Source organism: Leuciscus leuciscus (genome assembly GCF_965113295.1).
Source record: "Leuciscus leuciscus genome assembly, chromosome: 8".
In the NCBI taxonomy this organism is placed as follows: domain Eukaryota; kingdom Metazoa; phylum Chordata; class Actinopteri; order Cypriniformes; family Leuciscidae; genus Leuciscus; species Leuciscus leuciscus.
Window position 1 is genome coordinate 5,587,771 of NC_138732.1, and position 19,231 is coordinate 5,607,001.

At 39.6% G+C, this 19,231-nt stretch overlaps 3 protein-coding genes across 6 annotated transcripts in view; all 3 read right to left on the reverse strand.

The window, feature by feature from the left end:
- LOC309503986 (protocadherin gamma-A11-like) overlaps positions 1-19,231 on the reverse strand; it is a gene marked incomplete at its 5' end in the record, with an annotated part of 186,772 nt that overhangs the window by 146,811 nt on the left and 20,730 nt on the right. Inside the window, one exon of one of the 4 annotated variants that reach the window (XM_082176893.1) lies at positions 15,642-18,975. The exons of 2 other annotated variants lie outside the window; for them this stretch is intronic. In XM_082176893.1, coding sequence (XP_082033019.1) covers positions 15,642-18,017 — 2,376 coding nt within the window. Of the gene's footprint in view, positions 1-1,830; positions 4,851-15,641; positions 18,976-19,231 lie in introns of those variants that run through there. One more of the 4 variants, XM_082176890.1, reaches the window with a different exon arrangement.
- Positions 1-19,231, reverse strand: part of LOC309504013 (protocadherin beta-15-like) — a 65,714-nt gene that overhangs the window by 33,756 nt on the left and 12,727 nt on the right. The window lies entirely within an intron of this gene.
- On the reverse strand, positions 5,405-15,621 carry LOC309505280 (uncharacterized protein; the record flags this gene model as incomplete). The annotated part of the gene is made up of 3 exons (XM_082178660.1): positions 10,863-15,621; positions 6,582-8,977; positions 5,405-5,413 (listed from the first exon to the last, which is right to left on the reverse strand). The coding sequence occupies exons 1-3, from the start codon at positions 13,429-13,431 to the stop codon at positions 5,405-5,407; spliced, it is 4,974 nt and encodes a 1,657-aa protein (XP_082034786.1). The 5' UTR covers positions 13,432-15,621.

Here is a 19,231-nt window from a genome sequence, read left to right on the forward strand (position 1 = left end):
GCGACACTATGAGTTAAAAGAAGAAACTGCACAACATTCATATTTCTGAAAGAATTAAGTGTCGATTATAGGTAAAACTATTTAGCAAAACAACAGCCGGCAGCAACATTCTCTGACGAGTGTAATAGACACGACCACAATATTTGTAGATGGCTTACTGGAAGAAGAAGAAGAAGAAGAAGAAGAAGAAGAAGAAGAAGAAGAAGAAGAAGAAGAAGAAGAAGAAGAAGATGATGATGATTGGCGGGATAGAGTGTTAGGAGCTACATAAGAGCAAAACACCAAACAAGAGTAATTGACATTGCAGCACCACGGACAGCAACACGAAAACCATGTAATTTCTAACCAGACTAAAAAAGTGTTTAAAAAGTAGCTGACATACGAAATTGCTTTTATAAGCCAATATCACATAAAGACAAAGATGAGGAAAACGCTAAACAGCATCATTTTGTTACAGATTAATTTACAAACTGCACAATCCACGTAGAGAGACACAGCTACGGATGTCACATACAAGTTTAAATGAGTTTAAAAGCTAACAGAACGAGACATATCAGATTTCTCTCATTAAAAAACAACAAAAAATAAAAATACTTACAGTTCTTTGAATCTAAAATATTACCCAGAGATGCACATATTGCATTTTAATTTACTGCCATTTAGGCTTCAAATGCTATTTTATAGCAGATTGAGGTATTAATAAGACAATTTGAAAACAGCTAAAAGGGTCAATCAATTCTACACAATGTCAATGTCAGTTCTATAAAGGGTTCCTAGCTACTGACAAAAATAATATAAAAAAGCATGTTAACGAAGACTCGTGAAACTCAGACTTTAAAATGAACTTCAAAATTTTAAGAGTCAGTTGTTAGTGAAAGCAGTCTGTCAAAATACAAAATTATGTAATCTGTAATCGCAGAGCATATTCTTTTCAAAGAAAAACTTCGTTCGTCCTATTTGAAAAGGATCAATCATGTCCACATCAAGTCCCTCAACCAAACATTCTCTGAGGATGTGAAAACAGAACCATCTCAATTTCTATAACATCTACTCGTAAAAGACACGACTGTATACAGACCTTAGAGACCTACATAGGAGCAAAACCTCACCAGCAACAGACACTGCCTGTACAGCACCATGGACAGCAAACAGATATATGTCATTCTTACTAAATCAAAAAAAAAAAAAAAAAATGAAATAAGAAAATAATTTAAACCCTAAATAAAATTATTTTAAATAACAGACAACAATAGGAATGCAAAACTGTAAATAAAATAATTAGAAAACATCAATTATCCACATTGCGCGAGATCACAGTATATGCCTTTATCCTGGGTCACATAATAATCTCTGTACCTGTCTACAGTATTCTGATTAAACAGGGTTTCGGAAGTGGTAATGATCAAAGTCATTATATTTAAGGAAAATGCGTCTCGACAAGCAAAGATCAGGTTTGCACAATTTGGCCATTTTTTTTTTTTTTTTACTAGATCCCAAAGTAAAGCCAAAAACTTGCTTCAAAATTGCTTGTGCACGTTGTAGGTGACATATTATAGAATACTTGCATAAAGAGAACCACGTGCAAAAAAACAACAAAAAAAAACAACAAAAAAAAAAACAACAAAAAAAAACTATTATTTAAAAAGTTTTAATGTAGCTAGTTTTCAGTCTTCAAATTGACGCTCAAAAATGTTCATGTCTACAAAAAGCACTTAAATAAGCCAAGCAATATTTTCAACAAGAGAGCCTTTTGATACTGCCACTCTGTAAAGACAAAGTCTTTTTTTTTTATATATAAAATAAAAATAAGAAAATCTTTGTTAGTCCTACCTGAAACGAATCGTTGATTTCCGCATCAAGCCCTTCAAGATCATCCACAGCGGACTGGGTCTTTTTCAGAGTCAGGTCAGCAGTCAGTGTGCCCTCATTATAAGATCTGACGAACTTGAAGTCACTAGTGCGCGAGCCCGTGGTCAGGTACGCGTCATAATTGTAAGTGCTGCGGAGAGTTCCCGCGCCCTCCACCTCTGCGTAATTTGGAGGGAGATAGGCGCTGGGAATGGCTACAGCTCCATCAAACAACAGTCTGGGCTTTCTCCTGCGACAAAACCTCACGGCCAGGATGATGATGATGAAGGTCAGGAAGAAAGTGGAAACGGACACCAGCGCGATGATCAAATAAAACGTCAGTTTGGAGCTGCTCTCGTCATGAGACATGTCTTTCAGTTCTGGAACTTCAGCCAAGTTATCTGAAATGAGTAAATACAACGCGCACGTGGCTGAGAGAGAGGGCTGTCCGTTATCTCTCACGGACACAATAAGGTTCTGTTTCATGCTGTCAGATTCAGAAATGTCCCGCTGCGTCCTGATCTCCCCGCTGTGGACACCGATAGTGAAAAGTCCCGGATCAGTCGCTTTAATAATGTGATACGAGAGCCACGCGTTCTGTCCAGAATCCGCGTCCACGGCGATCACCTTGGAGACCAGGGAGCCCGCCTGCGCAGCTTTGGGAACCATCTCGGTCATGAAGGAGTTTCCTTCCGGAGAGGGGTATAATATCTGAGGGGAGTTGTCATTCTCATCCGATATGAAGACACTCACGGTCACGTTACTGCTCAGAGGAGGAGAACCGTTGTCTCTGGCTAACACGAGCACTTTGAAACTCTTCAGCTGTTCGTAATCAAACGACCTCACGGCATGAATGACCCCGGTGTCTCCGTTAATGGATAGAAAGGAGGACACCGGTGCGCCATTGACATCAGAGGACAACAGAGAATAAACTACAGTGCCATTCTGTCTCCAGTCCGGGTCTGTAGCTGATACTGAACAAATAGAGGAGCCCGGTTTGTTATTTTCTTGCACATGAGCTCTGTAATTCTGCTCCTCAAATACAGGTGGATTATCATTCACGTCAGCTACAGTCAAGTGAATATTCTTAGTGGAAGATAAAGACGGAGAGCCCTCGTCAGTAGCAGTGATTGTAATATTATAATCAGAGAGCAGCTCGCGGTCTAATTCACCTGTGGTCACCAGAGAATAGTAGTTTTTGATTGAAGGAACGAGTTTAAATGGGACGTTTTGCTGAATGGAGCAGTGCACCTTTCCGTTATTCTCAGAGTCTCTGTCCTGAACATTAATGATCCCAACCTCTGTACCGGGTAACGCGTTCTCAGGAACGGGGCTGTTAATAGATTTAAGTATTACCATAGGGGCGTTATCGTTAACATCAACAATATCTATTATTACGGTGGAATAACTGGCTAAACCTTGACCATCTTTAGCTTGAATGGGAAGTTCTATTGTACTCTCCTCTTCATAATCAATTGGACCCGTTAGTTTAATTACACCAGACACTGCATCGATGAAAAATAATTGCAGGATCTTTTGAAGTAAATGGCCAAATGCATACATCACTTCTCCATTTTGTCCCTCGTCAGCATCAGTAGCACTCACTGTCACCACTACAGTATCTACAGGAGAATTTTCAGGCAGACTGACTTTATAGACGGCCTGACTAAAGACTGGAGCATTATCATTAGCATCCAGCACAGTGACGTGTATGGCTACAGTCCCTGATCTCGGTGGAGTCCCGCCGTCTACCGCAGTGAGAATTAAAGTCACCTCTTTCTGATGCTCACGATCCAACTCTTTATTAAGAACGAGCTCGCCATATGTTTTCCCATTTGCCTTGGTAAGCACATTAAGAACAAAATGGTCATTATTTTGAAGTGTATATGACTGCACTGAATTCATGCCAATATCCGCATCGTAAGCCTCTTCTAATAAATAACGAGATCCTTTGACCGCTGATTCCTGTATTTCGAATTTTATAACACTTTCCTTAAACTGTGGTGAATTATCATTTATGTCCTCAATATTGAGAATAAAACGATGTAGCTCTAAAGGATTTTCCAGCACGAGCTCTTGCTTAAGAACACACGAAGCTTTCTTTCCACAAATCTCCTCTCTGTCGATTCTCTCCGCTACGGTCAGTTCTCCAGTATTCACATTAATGTCACAGTATCGTTTTCTGTTACCTTCAGTATCAATACGAGCCTTACGAGATGACAATCTGTTCACATCGAGCCCGAGATCCTTTGCTATATTTCCAATCACAGATCCGCGTTTCATCTCCTCCGGGAAAGAATAGCTCACGTCTCCATAAGCGGTGTGCGCCATCAGCACGAAGAACAAAAGACCAAACATCTCGCCAGCAAAGCAGAACATTTTAAATGTTTCAGAAATTAAATCCAGATATAAGTAAAATATAAAAGAAGCGTAAGTGTACAAATAAATCCAGTGTCTGAAATAGTACTTCGATCACCGTCGACGATTTTCTATAACAAGACGAGCTTGAAACTGTGTATGACATCATAAACAGGGTGGAGAGATGTGTACTGAACACACACATGGTTTTGCAGGTAAACAGCGACACTGTGAGTTAAAAAGAAGAAACTACATACAAATTATATATATTTTTGACAGGATTAAGTGTCGCATCATATAAAGAACTCTGGTTATATACTTAAAATTGTTTAGCAAAACAAAAGCCAGCAGCAACATTTTCTGATGAGTGTGAGAGAAGTACGACCACAGTTCGTGTAGTATTAAAAAAGAAAAGAAAAGATGCAGCAGGATAGAGTTGTGTGAGGTATCATACAGGAAAGGAGAGAGCAACACGCTCAAACACCAAGAGTAAACGCCAGTGCAGCACCACGGACAGCGGCAGGGAAAACCAGCTCTATGCTATTTCCAAACAGAATATATGGACATTGATGGACATTTGCAAAATTACACTTAATGGCATATTTCTGTCATCCGACTTTAATTCCATCTATAAACCATCAATACATAAAGGAGACATCAAAGAGAGAAAACGTAAAACTACTTAAAAAAAATTACATTCATAGATCATATTACAAATAGCAGAATCCACGGACACATAGCCTACTAATGATCCAAAAAATATTTAAAACTAATACTAAAAAATAAAAAAATAAAAACTAGAAAGAAGGTTTATTCAACAGAATTAAGCAGGAATTAGATTTCTTACCTCTAAAGATAACCAACAATCAACTTTTAATCTATTTAAATCCAAACCAGTAGCTAGTGGGGGAGAAAAATACAAATACCTAAATAAGTAAAAACACATCAATTTGTGAATCATACCTCATGACTTAAAACTGCCCATATGACAAAAAAAAAAAAGTAAATAATTTTGAAGACAACTTAACTCATGGTACATCTCTGATGTCAAAATGTCACTCATATACTACAATAAAAATACATGAAAGAGACAAAAGATCTGTCAAGAACAGAATCTGCTGCCAAAGAAAGCACTCAGTTTAGAACACAAATACATATAAAATCTGTAAATCAAACCATTCTTAAAAGAAAGACTGTGTTAGTACGACTTAAAAAACACGATACACTGTCCTGCACTCCAATATTTCATAGGCAAGTTAACGCCACACAGGTCTTTTAAAAGTTTGTGTAATGAAGGCTACGTAAATGAAGCTGCTAAAAATATGTCATATTAAAGACACCATGATGAAAGTAGCCTAATGCAAAAGTTAAAAATCCTTTCGATATCAAGGCCTCAGTCACCAATAAAAAAAACGGTAATGAAACATGGTAACGATAATACACAGAGTCAAGCCATATGGCATGACTTAAAACCGTGAATCACGGGAAAAAGACGTCGTTATCAGAGAGCATGCTTACTCAGATAACATAAAAAGCTTCCAAAAGGACAAGCAAGTTCCTTGACTTTAGAAAGTTTAGAGGCAGGGAAAAAGAAAGGAAAACTACAAGATTTTTTTTTTTTTTTTTTTTTTAATAAAATACACTGTAAAAAAAAAAATTACATCCCCAAGTCAAAAATTTCAAGTGACCGATAACATCTAAATTTTTCAATTAGTCTGACGTATTATTTCTCATTGAGCCAATGTTAACAGACTATTGCAACAAGAATTTCACTTGGGCCAATTGAAAAATGTAGATGTTATCGGTCACTTGAAATTTTTGATTTGGGAGGGTTAGAAATTTTTTACAGTGTAAAAACGCCATGTAAAACATAGATTCGTGAATTAATTCGTTAATCATCTTGACTTACAATTGATAACTCATGACCAGAAAATCTAAAAATTATTTAAAAACATACCAATTAATGTAGCTCCTTTTCTGACATCAACTTCGCCCTCAGAAAATCTCCACGTGATCTTTTTAAGAGCCTGTTGCCAATCAAAGTTGAACTTTGAACGCAAATACACATTTAATGTGGAAGCCCAGACCATTAAAACATAAATCCTGGCCAAATTTGCCCCTTGGCCTCAGTCGATCATGGCCTCCTAATCATCCCCATATACTGATTGGCTTCATCACTGTCTCCTCTCCACCAGTAAGCTGGTGTGTGGTGAGCGTTCTGGCGCAATATGGCTGCCGTCGCATCATCCAAGTGGATGGTGGTGGTTGAGGAGATTCCCCACTTCTATGTAAAGCGCTTTGAGGTCTCAGAAAAAGCGGTATATAAATGTAACAAATTATTATTATTATTATTATAAATACTTTGTTAGTCCTACCTGAAAGGAGTCGCTCATTTCTGCATCAAGTCCTTCAAGATCATCCACAGCGGACTGAGTCTTTTTCAGAGTCAGGTCAGCAGTCAGTGTGCCCTCATTATAAGACCTGATGAACTTGAAGTCACTAGTGCGCGAGCCCGTGGTCAGGTACGCGTCATAATTGTAAGTGCTGCGGAGAGTTCCCGCGCCCTCCACCTCTGCGTAATTTGGAGGGAGATAGGCGCTGGGAATGGCTACAGCTCCATCAAACAACAGTCTGGGCTTTCTCCTGCGACAAAACCTCACGGCCAGGATGATGATGATGAAGGTCAGGAAGAAAGTGGAAACGGACACCAGCGCGATGATCAAATAAAACGTCAGTTTGGAGCTGCTCTCGTCATGAGACATGTCTTTCAGTTCTGGAACTTCAGCCAAGTTATCTGATATGAGTAAATACAACGCGCACGTGGCTGAGAGAGAGGGCTGTCCGTTATCTCTCACGGACACAATAAGGTTCTGTTTCATGCTGTCAGATTCAGAAATGTCCCGCTGCGTCCTGATCTCCCCGCTGTGGACACCGATAGTGAAAAGTCCCGGATCAGTCGCTTTAATAATGTGATACGAGAGCCACGCGTTCTGTCCAGAATCCGCGTCCACGGCGATCACCTTGGAGACCAGGGAGCCCGCCTGCGCAGCTTTGGGGACCATCTCAGTCATGAAGGAGTTTCCTTCCGGAGAGGGGTATAATATCTGAGGGGAGTTGTCATTCTCATCCGATATGAAGACACTCGCGGTCACGTTACTGCTCAGAGGAGGAGAACCGTTGTCTCTGGCTAACACGAGCACTATGAAACTCTTCAACTGTTCGTAATCAAACGACCTCACGGCATGAATGACCCCGGTGTCTCCGTTAATGGACAGAAAGGAGGACACCGGTGCGCCATTGACATCAGAGGACACCAGAGAATAAACTACAGTGCCATTCTGTCTCCAGTCCGGGTCTGTAGCTGATACTGAACAAATAGAGGAGCCCGGTTTGTTATTTTCTTGCACATGAGCTCTGTAATTCTGCTCCTCAAATACAGGTGGATTATCATTCACGTCAGCTACAGTCAAGTGAATATTCTTAGTGGAAGATAAAGGCGGAGAGCCCTCATCAGTAGCAGTGATTGTAATATTATAATCAGAGAGCAGCTCGCGGTCTAATTCACCTGTGGTCACCAGAGAATAGTAGTTTTTGATTGAAGGTACGAGTTTAAATGGGACATTTTGCTGAATGGAGCAGCGCACCTGTCCGTTATTCTCTGAGTCTCTGTCCTGCACATTAATGATGCCAACCTCTGTACCGGGTAACGCGTTCTCAGGAACAGGGCTGTTCAGAGACTTAATCACTATAATGGGGGAATTGTCATTAACATCTGTAATTTCTACGATTAATTTAGTGTCCGAAGAAAGACCAGCGCCATCCTTTCCCTCAATAAGCATTTCATACCTTAATGCTTCCTCAAAATCAATGGGGCCTTTAACTTTTATCTCTCCATTGTTTTGATCTAGAGCAAATAGTACGTTCGCAGTTCTCGGAATTCGGCTGAATTCATAAGTTACTTGCCCATTTTGTCCCTCGTCAGCATCAGTAGCGCTCACTGTCACCACTACAGTATCTACAGGAGAATTTTCAGGCAGACTGACTTTATAGACGGCCTGACTAAAGACTGGAGCATTATCATTAGCATCCAGCACAGTGACGTGTATGGCTACAGTCCCTGATCTCGGTGGAGTCCCGCCGTCTACCGCAGTGAGAATTAAAGTCACCTCTTTCTGATGCTCACGATCCAACTCTTTGTCTAACACTAACTCAATATTTTTGCCACCATCCGCCTTTGTACTTACAGATAAAAGAAAATGGTTATTATTTTCAATCGAATAGCTTTGTACACCGTTCTTTCCTATATCAGCATCATGCGCCTCATTCACGCGGAACCGAGCGCCTTTACTAGATATCTCACTTATCTCAAGCTTTATCGTGTCTTTAGGAAATGTTGGCGTGTTATCATTAATATCTTGTATTTGTATTGTGACACGGTGTATCTCCAATGGGTGTTCTAGAACTAATTCAAAATTAAGAGCACAGGAAAGCCCCTCATTACAAATCTCCTCTCTGTCGATTCTCTCCGCTACGGTCAGTTCTCCAGTATTCAGATTAATGTCACAGTATCGTTTTCTGTTACCTTCAGTATCAATACGAGCCTTACGAGATGACAGTCTGTTCACATCGAGTCCGTGATCCTTTGCTATATTTCCAATCACAGATCCGCGTTTCATCTCCTCCGGGAAAGAATAGCTCACGTCTCCATTAGCGGTGTGCGCCATCAGCACGAAGAACAAAAGGCCAAACATCTCAGCAGCAAAGCAGAACATTTAAAATGTTTCAGAAATTGTTCAGCAATTAAATCCAGATATAAAAGTAACATGTAAAAGAAACATAAGTGTACAAATAAATCCAGTGTCTGAAATAGTTCTTCGATCACCGTCGACGATTTTCTATAACAAGACGAGCTTGAAACTGTGTATGACATCATAAACAGGGTGGAGAGATGTGTACTGAACACACACATCGTTTTGCAGGTAAACAGCGACACTTTGAGTTAAAAAGAAGAAACTACATAAAAATTATATATATTTTTGACAGGATTAAGTGTCGCGTCATATAAATAACTCTGGTTATATACTTAAAATTATTTTGCAAAACAAAAGCCAGCAGCAACATTTTCTGAAGCGTGTGAGAGAAGTACGACCACAGTACGTGTAGTATTAAAAAAGAAAAGAAAAGATGCAGCAGGATAGAGTTGTGTGAGGTATCATACAGGAAAGGAGAGAGCAACACGCTCAAACACCAAGAGTAAACGCCAGTGCAGCACCACGGACAGCGGCAGGGAAAACCAGCTCTATGCTATTTCCAAACAGACTACAAAGACATTTACAAAATTACACTTAATGGCATATTTCTGTCATCCGACTTTAATTCCATCTATATACCATCAATACAAAAAGGAGACATCGATGAGAGAAAACGTAAAACTACTTAAAATATTAACATTCATAGATCATATTACAAATAGCAGAATACACGGACACACATAGTCTACTAATGATCCAAAAAATACTTAAAACTAATAATAAAAAAAAGCTAGAAAGAAGGATTATTCAAGAGTGAAGCAGGAATTTGATTTCTTACCTCTAAAGATCACCAACAATCAACTTTTAACCTATTTAAATCCAAAACTGTGGCTAGTGGAAAAAAATACAAGTACCCAAATAAGTAAAAAAGACATCGATTTGTGAATCATGCCTTATGACTTAAAACTGCCCACATGACCAAAAAAATGTATTAAATAAAAATAAAATTGAAGACAACTTAACTCATGGTACATCTCTCAAGTCAAAATTTCACTCATATATCTACAATAAAAGTACATGAAGACAAAAGATCTGTCAAGAACAGAGTCTGCTGCCAAAGAAAGCACTCAGTTCAGAACACAAATACATATAAAATCTGTAAATCAAACTATTCTTAAAAAAAAAAAAAAAAAAAAAAAAAAAAAAAACGGTCATAGTACTACCTAAAAAACAGATACACTGTCCTGCACTCCAATAACTGTATTTCATACGCAAGTTAACGCCACACAGGTATTTTAAAAGTTTTTGTAATTAAGTCTACGAAAATGAAGCTGCTAAACAAATTCATATTAAGGATACTATGATGAAAGTAGCCTAATGCAAAAGCTACAGAATAATTTCTACAAAGTTATTTCTTATTAAGTTACAGAGAAGGCAGAAAGAATTATATAATTTAAAAGCAAATTAACATAAAAAAGTTCAAACAAGTTCCATTATTTATTTTTTGTAACTTTCTAAATAATTTGCAAATGTTGTCAATCCTTTCGATATCAAGGCCTCAGTCACCAATAAAAAACGGTAATGAAACATGATGATGATAATACACAGAGACAAGCCATATCGCATGACTTAAAACCGAGAATCAAGGGAAAAAGACGTCGTTATCAGAGAGCATGCTTACTCAGATAACAAAAAAACAAAACAAAAAAACCTTCCAAAAGGACGAAGCAAGTTCTTTGACTTTAGAAAGTTTAGAGGCAGGTAAAGAGAAAGGAGAACGACAAGAAAATAAATAAATAAAATAAAAACGCCAATATGTAAAACATAGATTTGTGAATTAATTCGTGAATCATCTTGACTTACAATTGATAACTCATGACCAGAAAATCTAAAAATTATTTATAAACATACCAATTAATGTAGCTACTTTTCTGACATCAACTTCGCCCTCAGAAAATCTCCACGTGATCATTTTAAGAGCCTGTTGCCAATCAAAGTTAAACTTTGGGCTTCCATTTAAATGTGTATTTGCGTTCAGACCATTAAAACATAAATACTTTGTTAGTCCTACCTGAAACGAGTCGCTCATTTCTGCATCAAGTCCTTCAAGATCATCCACAGCGGACTGAGTCTTTTTCAGAGTCAGGTCAGCAGTCAGTGTGCCCTCATTATAAGATCTGACGAACTTGAAGTCACTAGTGCGCGAGCCCGTGGTCAGGTACGCGTCATAATTGTAAGTGCTGCGGAGAGTTCCCGCGCCCTCCACCTCTGCGTAATTTGGAGGGAGATATGCGCTGGGAATGGCCACAGCTCCATCAAACAACAGTCTGGGCTTTCTCCTGCGACAAAACCTCACGGCCAGGATGATGATGATGAAGGTCAGGAAGAAAGTGGAAACGGACACCAGCGCGATGATCAAATAAAACGTCAGTTTGGAGCTGCTCTCGTCATGAGACATGTCTTTCAGTTCTGGAACTTCAGCCAAGTTATCTGATATGAGTAAATACAACGCGCACGTGGCTGAGAGAGAGGGCTGTCCATTATCTCTCACGGACACAATAAGGTTCTGTTTCATGCTGTCAGGTTCAGAAATGTCCCGCTGCGTCCTGATCTCCCCGCTGTGGACACCGATAGTGAAAAGTCCCGGATCAGTCGCTTTAATAATGTGATACGAGAGCCACGCGTTCTGTCCAGAATCCGCGTCCACGGCGATCACCTTGGAGACCAGGGAGCCCGCCTGCGCAGCTTTGGGAACCATCTCGGTCATGAAGGAGTTTCCTTCCGGAGAGGGGTATAATATCTGAGGGGAGTTGTCATTCTCATCCGATATGAAGACACTCACGGTCACGTTACTGCTCAGAGGAGGAGAACCGTTGTCTCTGGCTAACACGAGCACTTTGAAACTCTTCAGCTGTTCATAATCAAACGACCTCACGGCATGAATGACCCCGGTGTCTCCGTTAATGGATAGAAAGGAGGACACCGGTGCGCCATTGACATCAGAGGACAACAGAGAATAAACTACAGTGCCATTCTGTCTCCAGTCCGGGTCTGTAGCTGATACTGAACAAATAGAGGAGCCCGGTTTGTTATTTTCTTGCACATGAGCTCTGTAATTCTGCTCCTCAAATACAGGTGGATTATCATTCACGTCAGCTACAGTCAAGTGAATATTCTTAGTGGAAGATAAAGGCGGAGAGCCCTCATCAGTAGCAGTGATTGTAATATTATAATCAGAGAGCAGCTCGCGGTCTAATTCACCTGTGGTCACCAGAGAATAGTAATTTTTGATTGAAGGAACGAGTTTAAATGGGACGTTTTGCTGAATGGAGCAGCGCACCTGTCCGTTATTCTCAGAGTCTCTGTCCTGCACATTAATGATGCCAACCTCTGTACCGGGTAACGCGTTCTCGGGAACGGGACTATTCGGAGACTTATTAATAATAACCGGAGCATTGTCATTAACATCTGTAATCGCTATCATTACCATTGAATACGATGTTAAACCTGCAGCATCTTTAGCTAATACACGCAACTCATATGCTGACTTCTCCTCATAATCTATTGTTCCGATTACAGTTATTTCTCCAGTGTTGCGATTTAGCAAGAACAATCTCTTATCTTCCTCAGAAACATGACCAAATACATACGTGACCTTTCCATTTTGTCCCTCATCAGCATCAGTAGCGCTCACTGTCACCACTACAGTATCTACAGGAGAATTTTCAGGCAGACTGACTTTATAGACGGCCTGACTAAAGACTGGAGCATTATCATTAGCATCCAGCACAGTGACGTGTATGGCTACAGTCCCTGATCTCGGTGGAGTCCCGCCGTCTACCGCAGTGAGAATTAAAGTCACCTCTTTCTGCTGCTCACGATCAAGCTCTTTATTTAATACCAATTCACAGTATTTCCCTTCTAAATCGTTTGATTTGACATATAAAACGAAATGCTCATTGCTTTCCAAAATGTAAGACTGAACTGAATTCTTCCCTACATCCGGATCGTGCGCTTCCTCAAGTAAAAACCTTTCCCCTTTGTGCGCCGATTCCCTGATTTCCATTCTGATTACATCCTCGTCAAAATGCGGAGCGTTATCATTCATATCGTCAATGTGTAAACTAAGTCGATGCAATTCTAAGGGATTCTCAAGCATAAGTTCTTGTTCCAGAACGCATGAAGCTTTCTTTCCACAAAGACTCTCCCTGTCGATTCTCTCCGCTACGGTCAGTTCTCCAGTATTCAGATTAATGTCACAATATCGTTTTCTGTTACCTTCAGTATCAATACGAGCCTTACGAGATGACAGTCTGTTCACATCGAGCCCGAGATCCTTTGCTATATTTCCAATCACAAATCCGCGTTTCATCTCCTCCGGGAAAGAATAGCTCACGTCTCCATAAGCGGTGTGCGCCACCATGACACAAAAGCAGAGCGAAAGCAGTAAAACAAATCCTGCGTTTATCTGCATTCTGAAAGAAACACAAAATATCTTCTATGTGGAAAAAAGTGAGACAGTGAAGACCAAAAATGTTCCAAAATGATAGGGAAAAACCATATGCAATTAATAAACGAGTCAAATATACCAAGTCGACTATTCCTGTCTTCTCTGCAGCAAACAGCCTCTTATAAATGAAAAAGTGGGTGGGAGGATATTATTTGTCTGTTCTACAAAGGTATACAGCGACGCCATGAGGCTGTAGGGAAGAATGGTTGTAAGTCATTCTATTAAATTACGTACTATTTATATAACATTGTCTGCAGTTTATGGAGGATATACGAAGAACTAATATGTATCGTATTTATTGAGAGCTAGTGTATGCAGTAAGGCGGTCAGCAAGTACAGTTCTTTCGTTTAGCACCACGGACAGTACTATTAATGTGTTGAAATCAACAGACACAGACATTTTAGCATGGTTTGAAATTCCATGACAGTGAATTGATAGGACATTAACTTAAAGTTCTTATGAAATAACAGCAAATCCATATGCAAATAAAATGTGTCAAGAAAGAAAGGAAAAGGCTATGATACATGTGTGCAAAACACCACTAATGCTATACCAAGGCTGCATTTCATAAAAAATGAAACAAAACAAATCTAATAAACAAACAAACAAGTAATCTCTGGACTTTGGAAAGATGCACATCAAAACATCAGACCGACAAGCACCTGCACTTGGTTAAAAGAGTATCTGTCACAATATCAAAATAAGCAACTGAAGAGCTCATGTCAGAGCTCAACAACAACAAAAGTTAAAAGCAACATTTGCGTCCAATGATTTCAATGTCTAAATATCACAATTTTTGGCCCCACTTTATTGTAGGTGTCTTTAACTACTATGTACTAACATTTTAATAATTTGATACGATGCACTTATTGTGTACATACATGTTTTTACATTGCACTTAAATAATTTAAAATACCAGCATTTAATTACAGCTGTAATTAATTTCTGTACGTATACAATTGCACCGCTGAGCCTTCCTTTACAACTTAACCCATCCTTAAACCTACCCATACCACCAAACCTGTCCCTATCCTTACCCTTATATCCCTCCTCAATAGCAGCACAAGTGTTTTGCAATGCGACATGAACACAAAAAGTACATTGTACTTTTTTATTTTATGTAAGTACATAGTAGTTAAAGTGTGACCCAATTTTTTGAATAAAAATTGCGATGCCAGTACCTTTTATATATAAAAAAAAAAAAACGCACACCAGAAAGTAAATAACGGAGTAAAAAGTATCATATTTTTATAAAATTTCACAACACTCGAGTGGATGACTGGATAATACCTGGTCTTAATGCTTGTTTTCCACACCCAAAAACAATAGTTACATTGGAAATAATAGCAAACAAATCATATTAAATGAAGGGCCATATTTTGGTGACATTTTTCATTTAAGGCACCTCACACTTAGAACAAATGGTGATATAATATTTATTTATATTTCATCTTTGCTGTTCATGGAGCTAATGCTTTTCATAATCAAACACTGGAATGTATCATTGAATAAAAAAACAAAACAGTATTAAGATAATGAAGCATGGAGTAAACATTTACTGTCCACTATCAAAGACTGAGGCAATGGATTATGTATTTTGTGTGCTCCTCTACACATGTAGTATTTTCTGATGAGAAAAAGTCAAATGTAAAGAGAAAGCTACACACCTAATGGTTTGACATTTAAAGTGCTGGCAGATTGCCCATGCAAATCACCAACTAGAAATACTGATAGAAAAAAAAAATACTAGACAGACAATATGGCCAGAAGTATGTTAAAAATCTATTTCTATTTTTTTTTTTTTTATTCCAGTGATTTCTGCGAAAACAAATCGTAATGCTACAACATAGAATGATATTCTGGAGAATTGTGTAATTTCAACTTTGTTGCAACAAATGCGTCTGGTGTGGAGGAAATTGACTGAAGTGGAGCGTGACATCTAATGGAAAGTCTGCCCAGAAAAGTCTAAGTTGTTATAGCAGCAAAGATTAATCAATAAAAAATAAAAAAAAACATTCAACAAGACACAAGAGCATCACTGAGGTCAGGCACTCACGTTGTGTGATTGGACCTAATAAGTGGTTAAGAAAAAATAACCCATACATGTATTAAACAGCCAAGACTAAAACATTTTTCATAAAAAAAAGTCATGTAATTTCTTTGTAAGTCCTACCTGAAAGGAATCGTTGATTTCCGCATCAAGCCCTTCAAGATCATCCACAGCGGACTGAGTCTTTTTCAGAGTCAGGTCAGCAGTCAGTGTGCCTTCATTATAAGATCTGATGAACTTGAAGTCACTAGTGCGCGAGCCCGTGGTCAGGTACGCGTCATAATTGTAAGTGCTGCGGAGAGTTCCCGCGCCCTCCACCTCTGCGTAATTTGGAGGGAGATAGGCGCTGGGAATGGCCACAGCTCCATCAAACAACAGTCTGGGCTTTCTCCTGCGACAAAACCTCACGGCCAGGATGATGATGATGAAGGTCAGGAAGAAAGTGGAAACGGACACCAGCGCGATGATCAAATAAAACGTCAGTTTGGAGCTGCTCTCGTCATGAGACATGTCTTTCAGTTCTGGAACTTCAGCCAAGTTATCTGATATGAGTAAATACAACGCGCACGTGGCTGAGAGAAAGGGCTGTCCGTTATCTCTCACGGACACAATAAGGTTCTGTTTCATGCTGTCAGATTCAGAAATGTCCCGCTGCGTCCTGATCTCCCCGCTGTGGACACCGATAGTGAAAAGTCCCGGATCAGTCGCTTTAATAATGTGATACGAGAGCCACGCGTTCTGTCCAGAATCCGCGTCCACTGCGATCACCTTGGAGACCAGGGAGCCCGCCTGCGCAGCTTTGGGGACCATCTCGGTCATGAAGGAGTTTCCTTCCGGAGAGGGGTATAATATCTGAGGGGAGTTGTCATTCTCATCCGATATGAAGACACTCACGGTCACGTTACTGCTCAGAGGAGGAGAACCGTTGTCTCTGGCTAACACGAGCACTTTGAAACTCTTCAACTGTTCGTAATCAAACGACCTCACGGCATGAATGACCCCGGTGTCTCCGTTAATGGATAGAAAGGTGGACACCGGTGAGCCATTGATATCAGAGGACAACAGAGAATAAACTACAGTGCCATTCTGTCTCCAGTCCGGGTCTGTAGCTGATACTGAACAAATAGAGGAGCCCGGTTTGTTATTTTCTTGCACATGAGCTCTGTAATTCTGCTCCTCAAATACAGGTGGATTATCATTCACGTCAGCTACAGTCAAGTGAATATTCTTAGTGGAAGATAAAGGCGGAGAGCCCTCATCAGTAGCAGTGATTGTAATATTATAATCAGAGAGCAGCTCGCGGTCTAATTCACCTGTGGTCACCAGAGAATAGTAATTTTTGATTGAAGGAACGAGTTTAAAGGGGACGTTTTGCCGAATAGAGCAGTGCACCTTTCCGTTATTCTCAGAGTCTCTGTCCTGTACATTAATGATGCCAACCTCTGTACCGGGTGACGCGTTCTCAGGAACGGGGCTATTCAGAGATTTGATTATAAGACTGGGGGAATTGTCATTTATGTCAGTAATTTCTATTACCACTTTTGTGTCTGAGGAAAGGCCATACCCATCCTTAGCCTCTACAATAATTTCATATCTTGATTCATCTTCAAAATCTATTGGCCCTTTCACGGAAATTTGTCCACTCTGATGATCCAATGAAAAAGATTCTTTTGCATTTTCGGATAAATGACCAAATTCATATGTCACTTCCCCATTTTGTCCCTCGTCAGCATCAGTAGCGCTCACTGTCACCACTACAGTATCTACAGGAGAATTTTCTGGCAGACTGACTTTATAGACGGCCTGACTAAAGACCGGAGCATTATCATTAGCATCCAGCACAGTGACGTGTATGGCTACAGTCCCTGATCTCGGTGGAGTCCCGCCGTCTACCGCAGTGAGAATTAAAGTCACCTCTTTCTGCTGCTCACGATCCAACTCTTTATCCAACACTAACTCGACATACTTGCCTCCATCTGTTTTTGAATTCACTGCTAAAACAAAATTTAAATTTCTCTCTAAAATGTATGTTTGCACTGAATTGTGGCCGACATCCGCATCACGAGCCTCAATGACACGAAAACGAGCACCTTTATCGGCATTTTCACTTATTTCTAGCTTTATTACATCTTTGGGAAATATTGGCGTATTATCATTAATGTCTTGGATTTGTAGGACAACGCGATGCAATTCCAAAGGATTTTCTAATACAAATTCGAAATTAAGCACACAAGAAAGCCTCCCCTTACAAAGCCCCTCTCTATCTATCCGATCGGCCACTATCAAATCTCCCGTTGTCAGATTTATGTCGCAGAATCGTTTTCTGTTACCTTCAGTATCAATGCGAGCCTTACGAGATGACAGTCTGTTCACATCGAGCCCGAGATCCTTTGCTATATTTCCAATCACAGATCCGCGTTTCATCTCCTCCGGGAAAGAATAGCTCACGTCTCCATAAGCGGTGTGCGCCATCAGCACGAAGAACAAAAGGCCAAACATCTCAGCAGCAACCTTTGAAATGCTTGGGAAATTCAGCAGAAAATAATTCCAGTAATGCAACAGTTAAAATGTAAAAGAGAACACGTGAAACTAAATAATAAAAAAAGACCAGTCACATTCGACGATTTTTTAGAACGAGACGATCTCGCAGCCCAGTGTATGACATCATCAGAAGCAGGGTGGAGAGATGTGTGCTGAATACAAATTGTTTTGTAGGTGAACAGCGACACTGTGAGTTAAAAGCAAAAACTGCATAAGAATCATATCTTTCACAGGATTAAGCGTCAGATCGTAGCCTACATACACTGAACAGATGTACTTATATAAATATATATTTTTCAAAACCAGAGGCAGCAGCAACATTCTCTGAAGAATGAGAGATCGAAATTACCACAGTATTTAGGCCTTCAGTATTTAAAAAAAACAACAAAAAACAAAAAAAAAAAAAAACAGAAGGCTATGACCTGCATCGTGTATGGGGGGCACCAGTGCAGTGCAACAGTTAAGCACCACGGACAGCAACAGGAAAAACCTGTAATATGCCATTTCCAATTCGGCTAAAATAGTAAAATAGTTAAATTGCTGACATCGGAATTAAATTTTCTTTATAAGCCAGTTTCATATAAAGGATAATAAATAAAAGACAAAAAACTAAGACTTCTTAAAAACAGCAACATCACTTACTATGATAAGTTGTTTTCATCATGGGGACCAAAACATGTTCCCACAAGGACAAGGATTTAATATTACCATCTTTGTGGACACACACACACACACACACACACACACACACACACACACACACACACACACACACACACACACACACACACACACACACACACACACACACACACACACACACACACACTCACACACACACACACACACACACACACACACACACACACACACACACACACACACACACACACACACACACACACACACCCTCTACTACAGCATGGACAGCAAATAAAAAAAAAATGGCCTTTCTATTAAACTTCATATCCGAGTGTATTGGCGCTTATAAAACAATACTAACATAAAAATGTAAAGCCATTTATAAACCTTTTTTACACAGAGACAACACGTGACAAGCTAAAACGAAGTAAATTAATATAGCTATATTAATGATCCACATTGCGTTGGATCACATTACATTCGTTTATCCTGGGCCAGATTAAATAAGCTCTATTGATCATTAATATTTC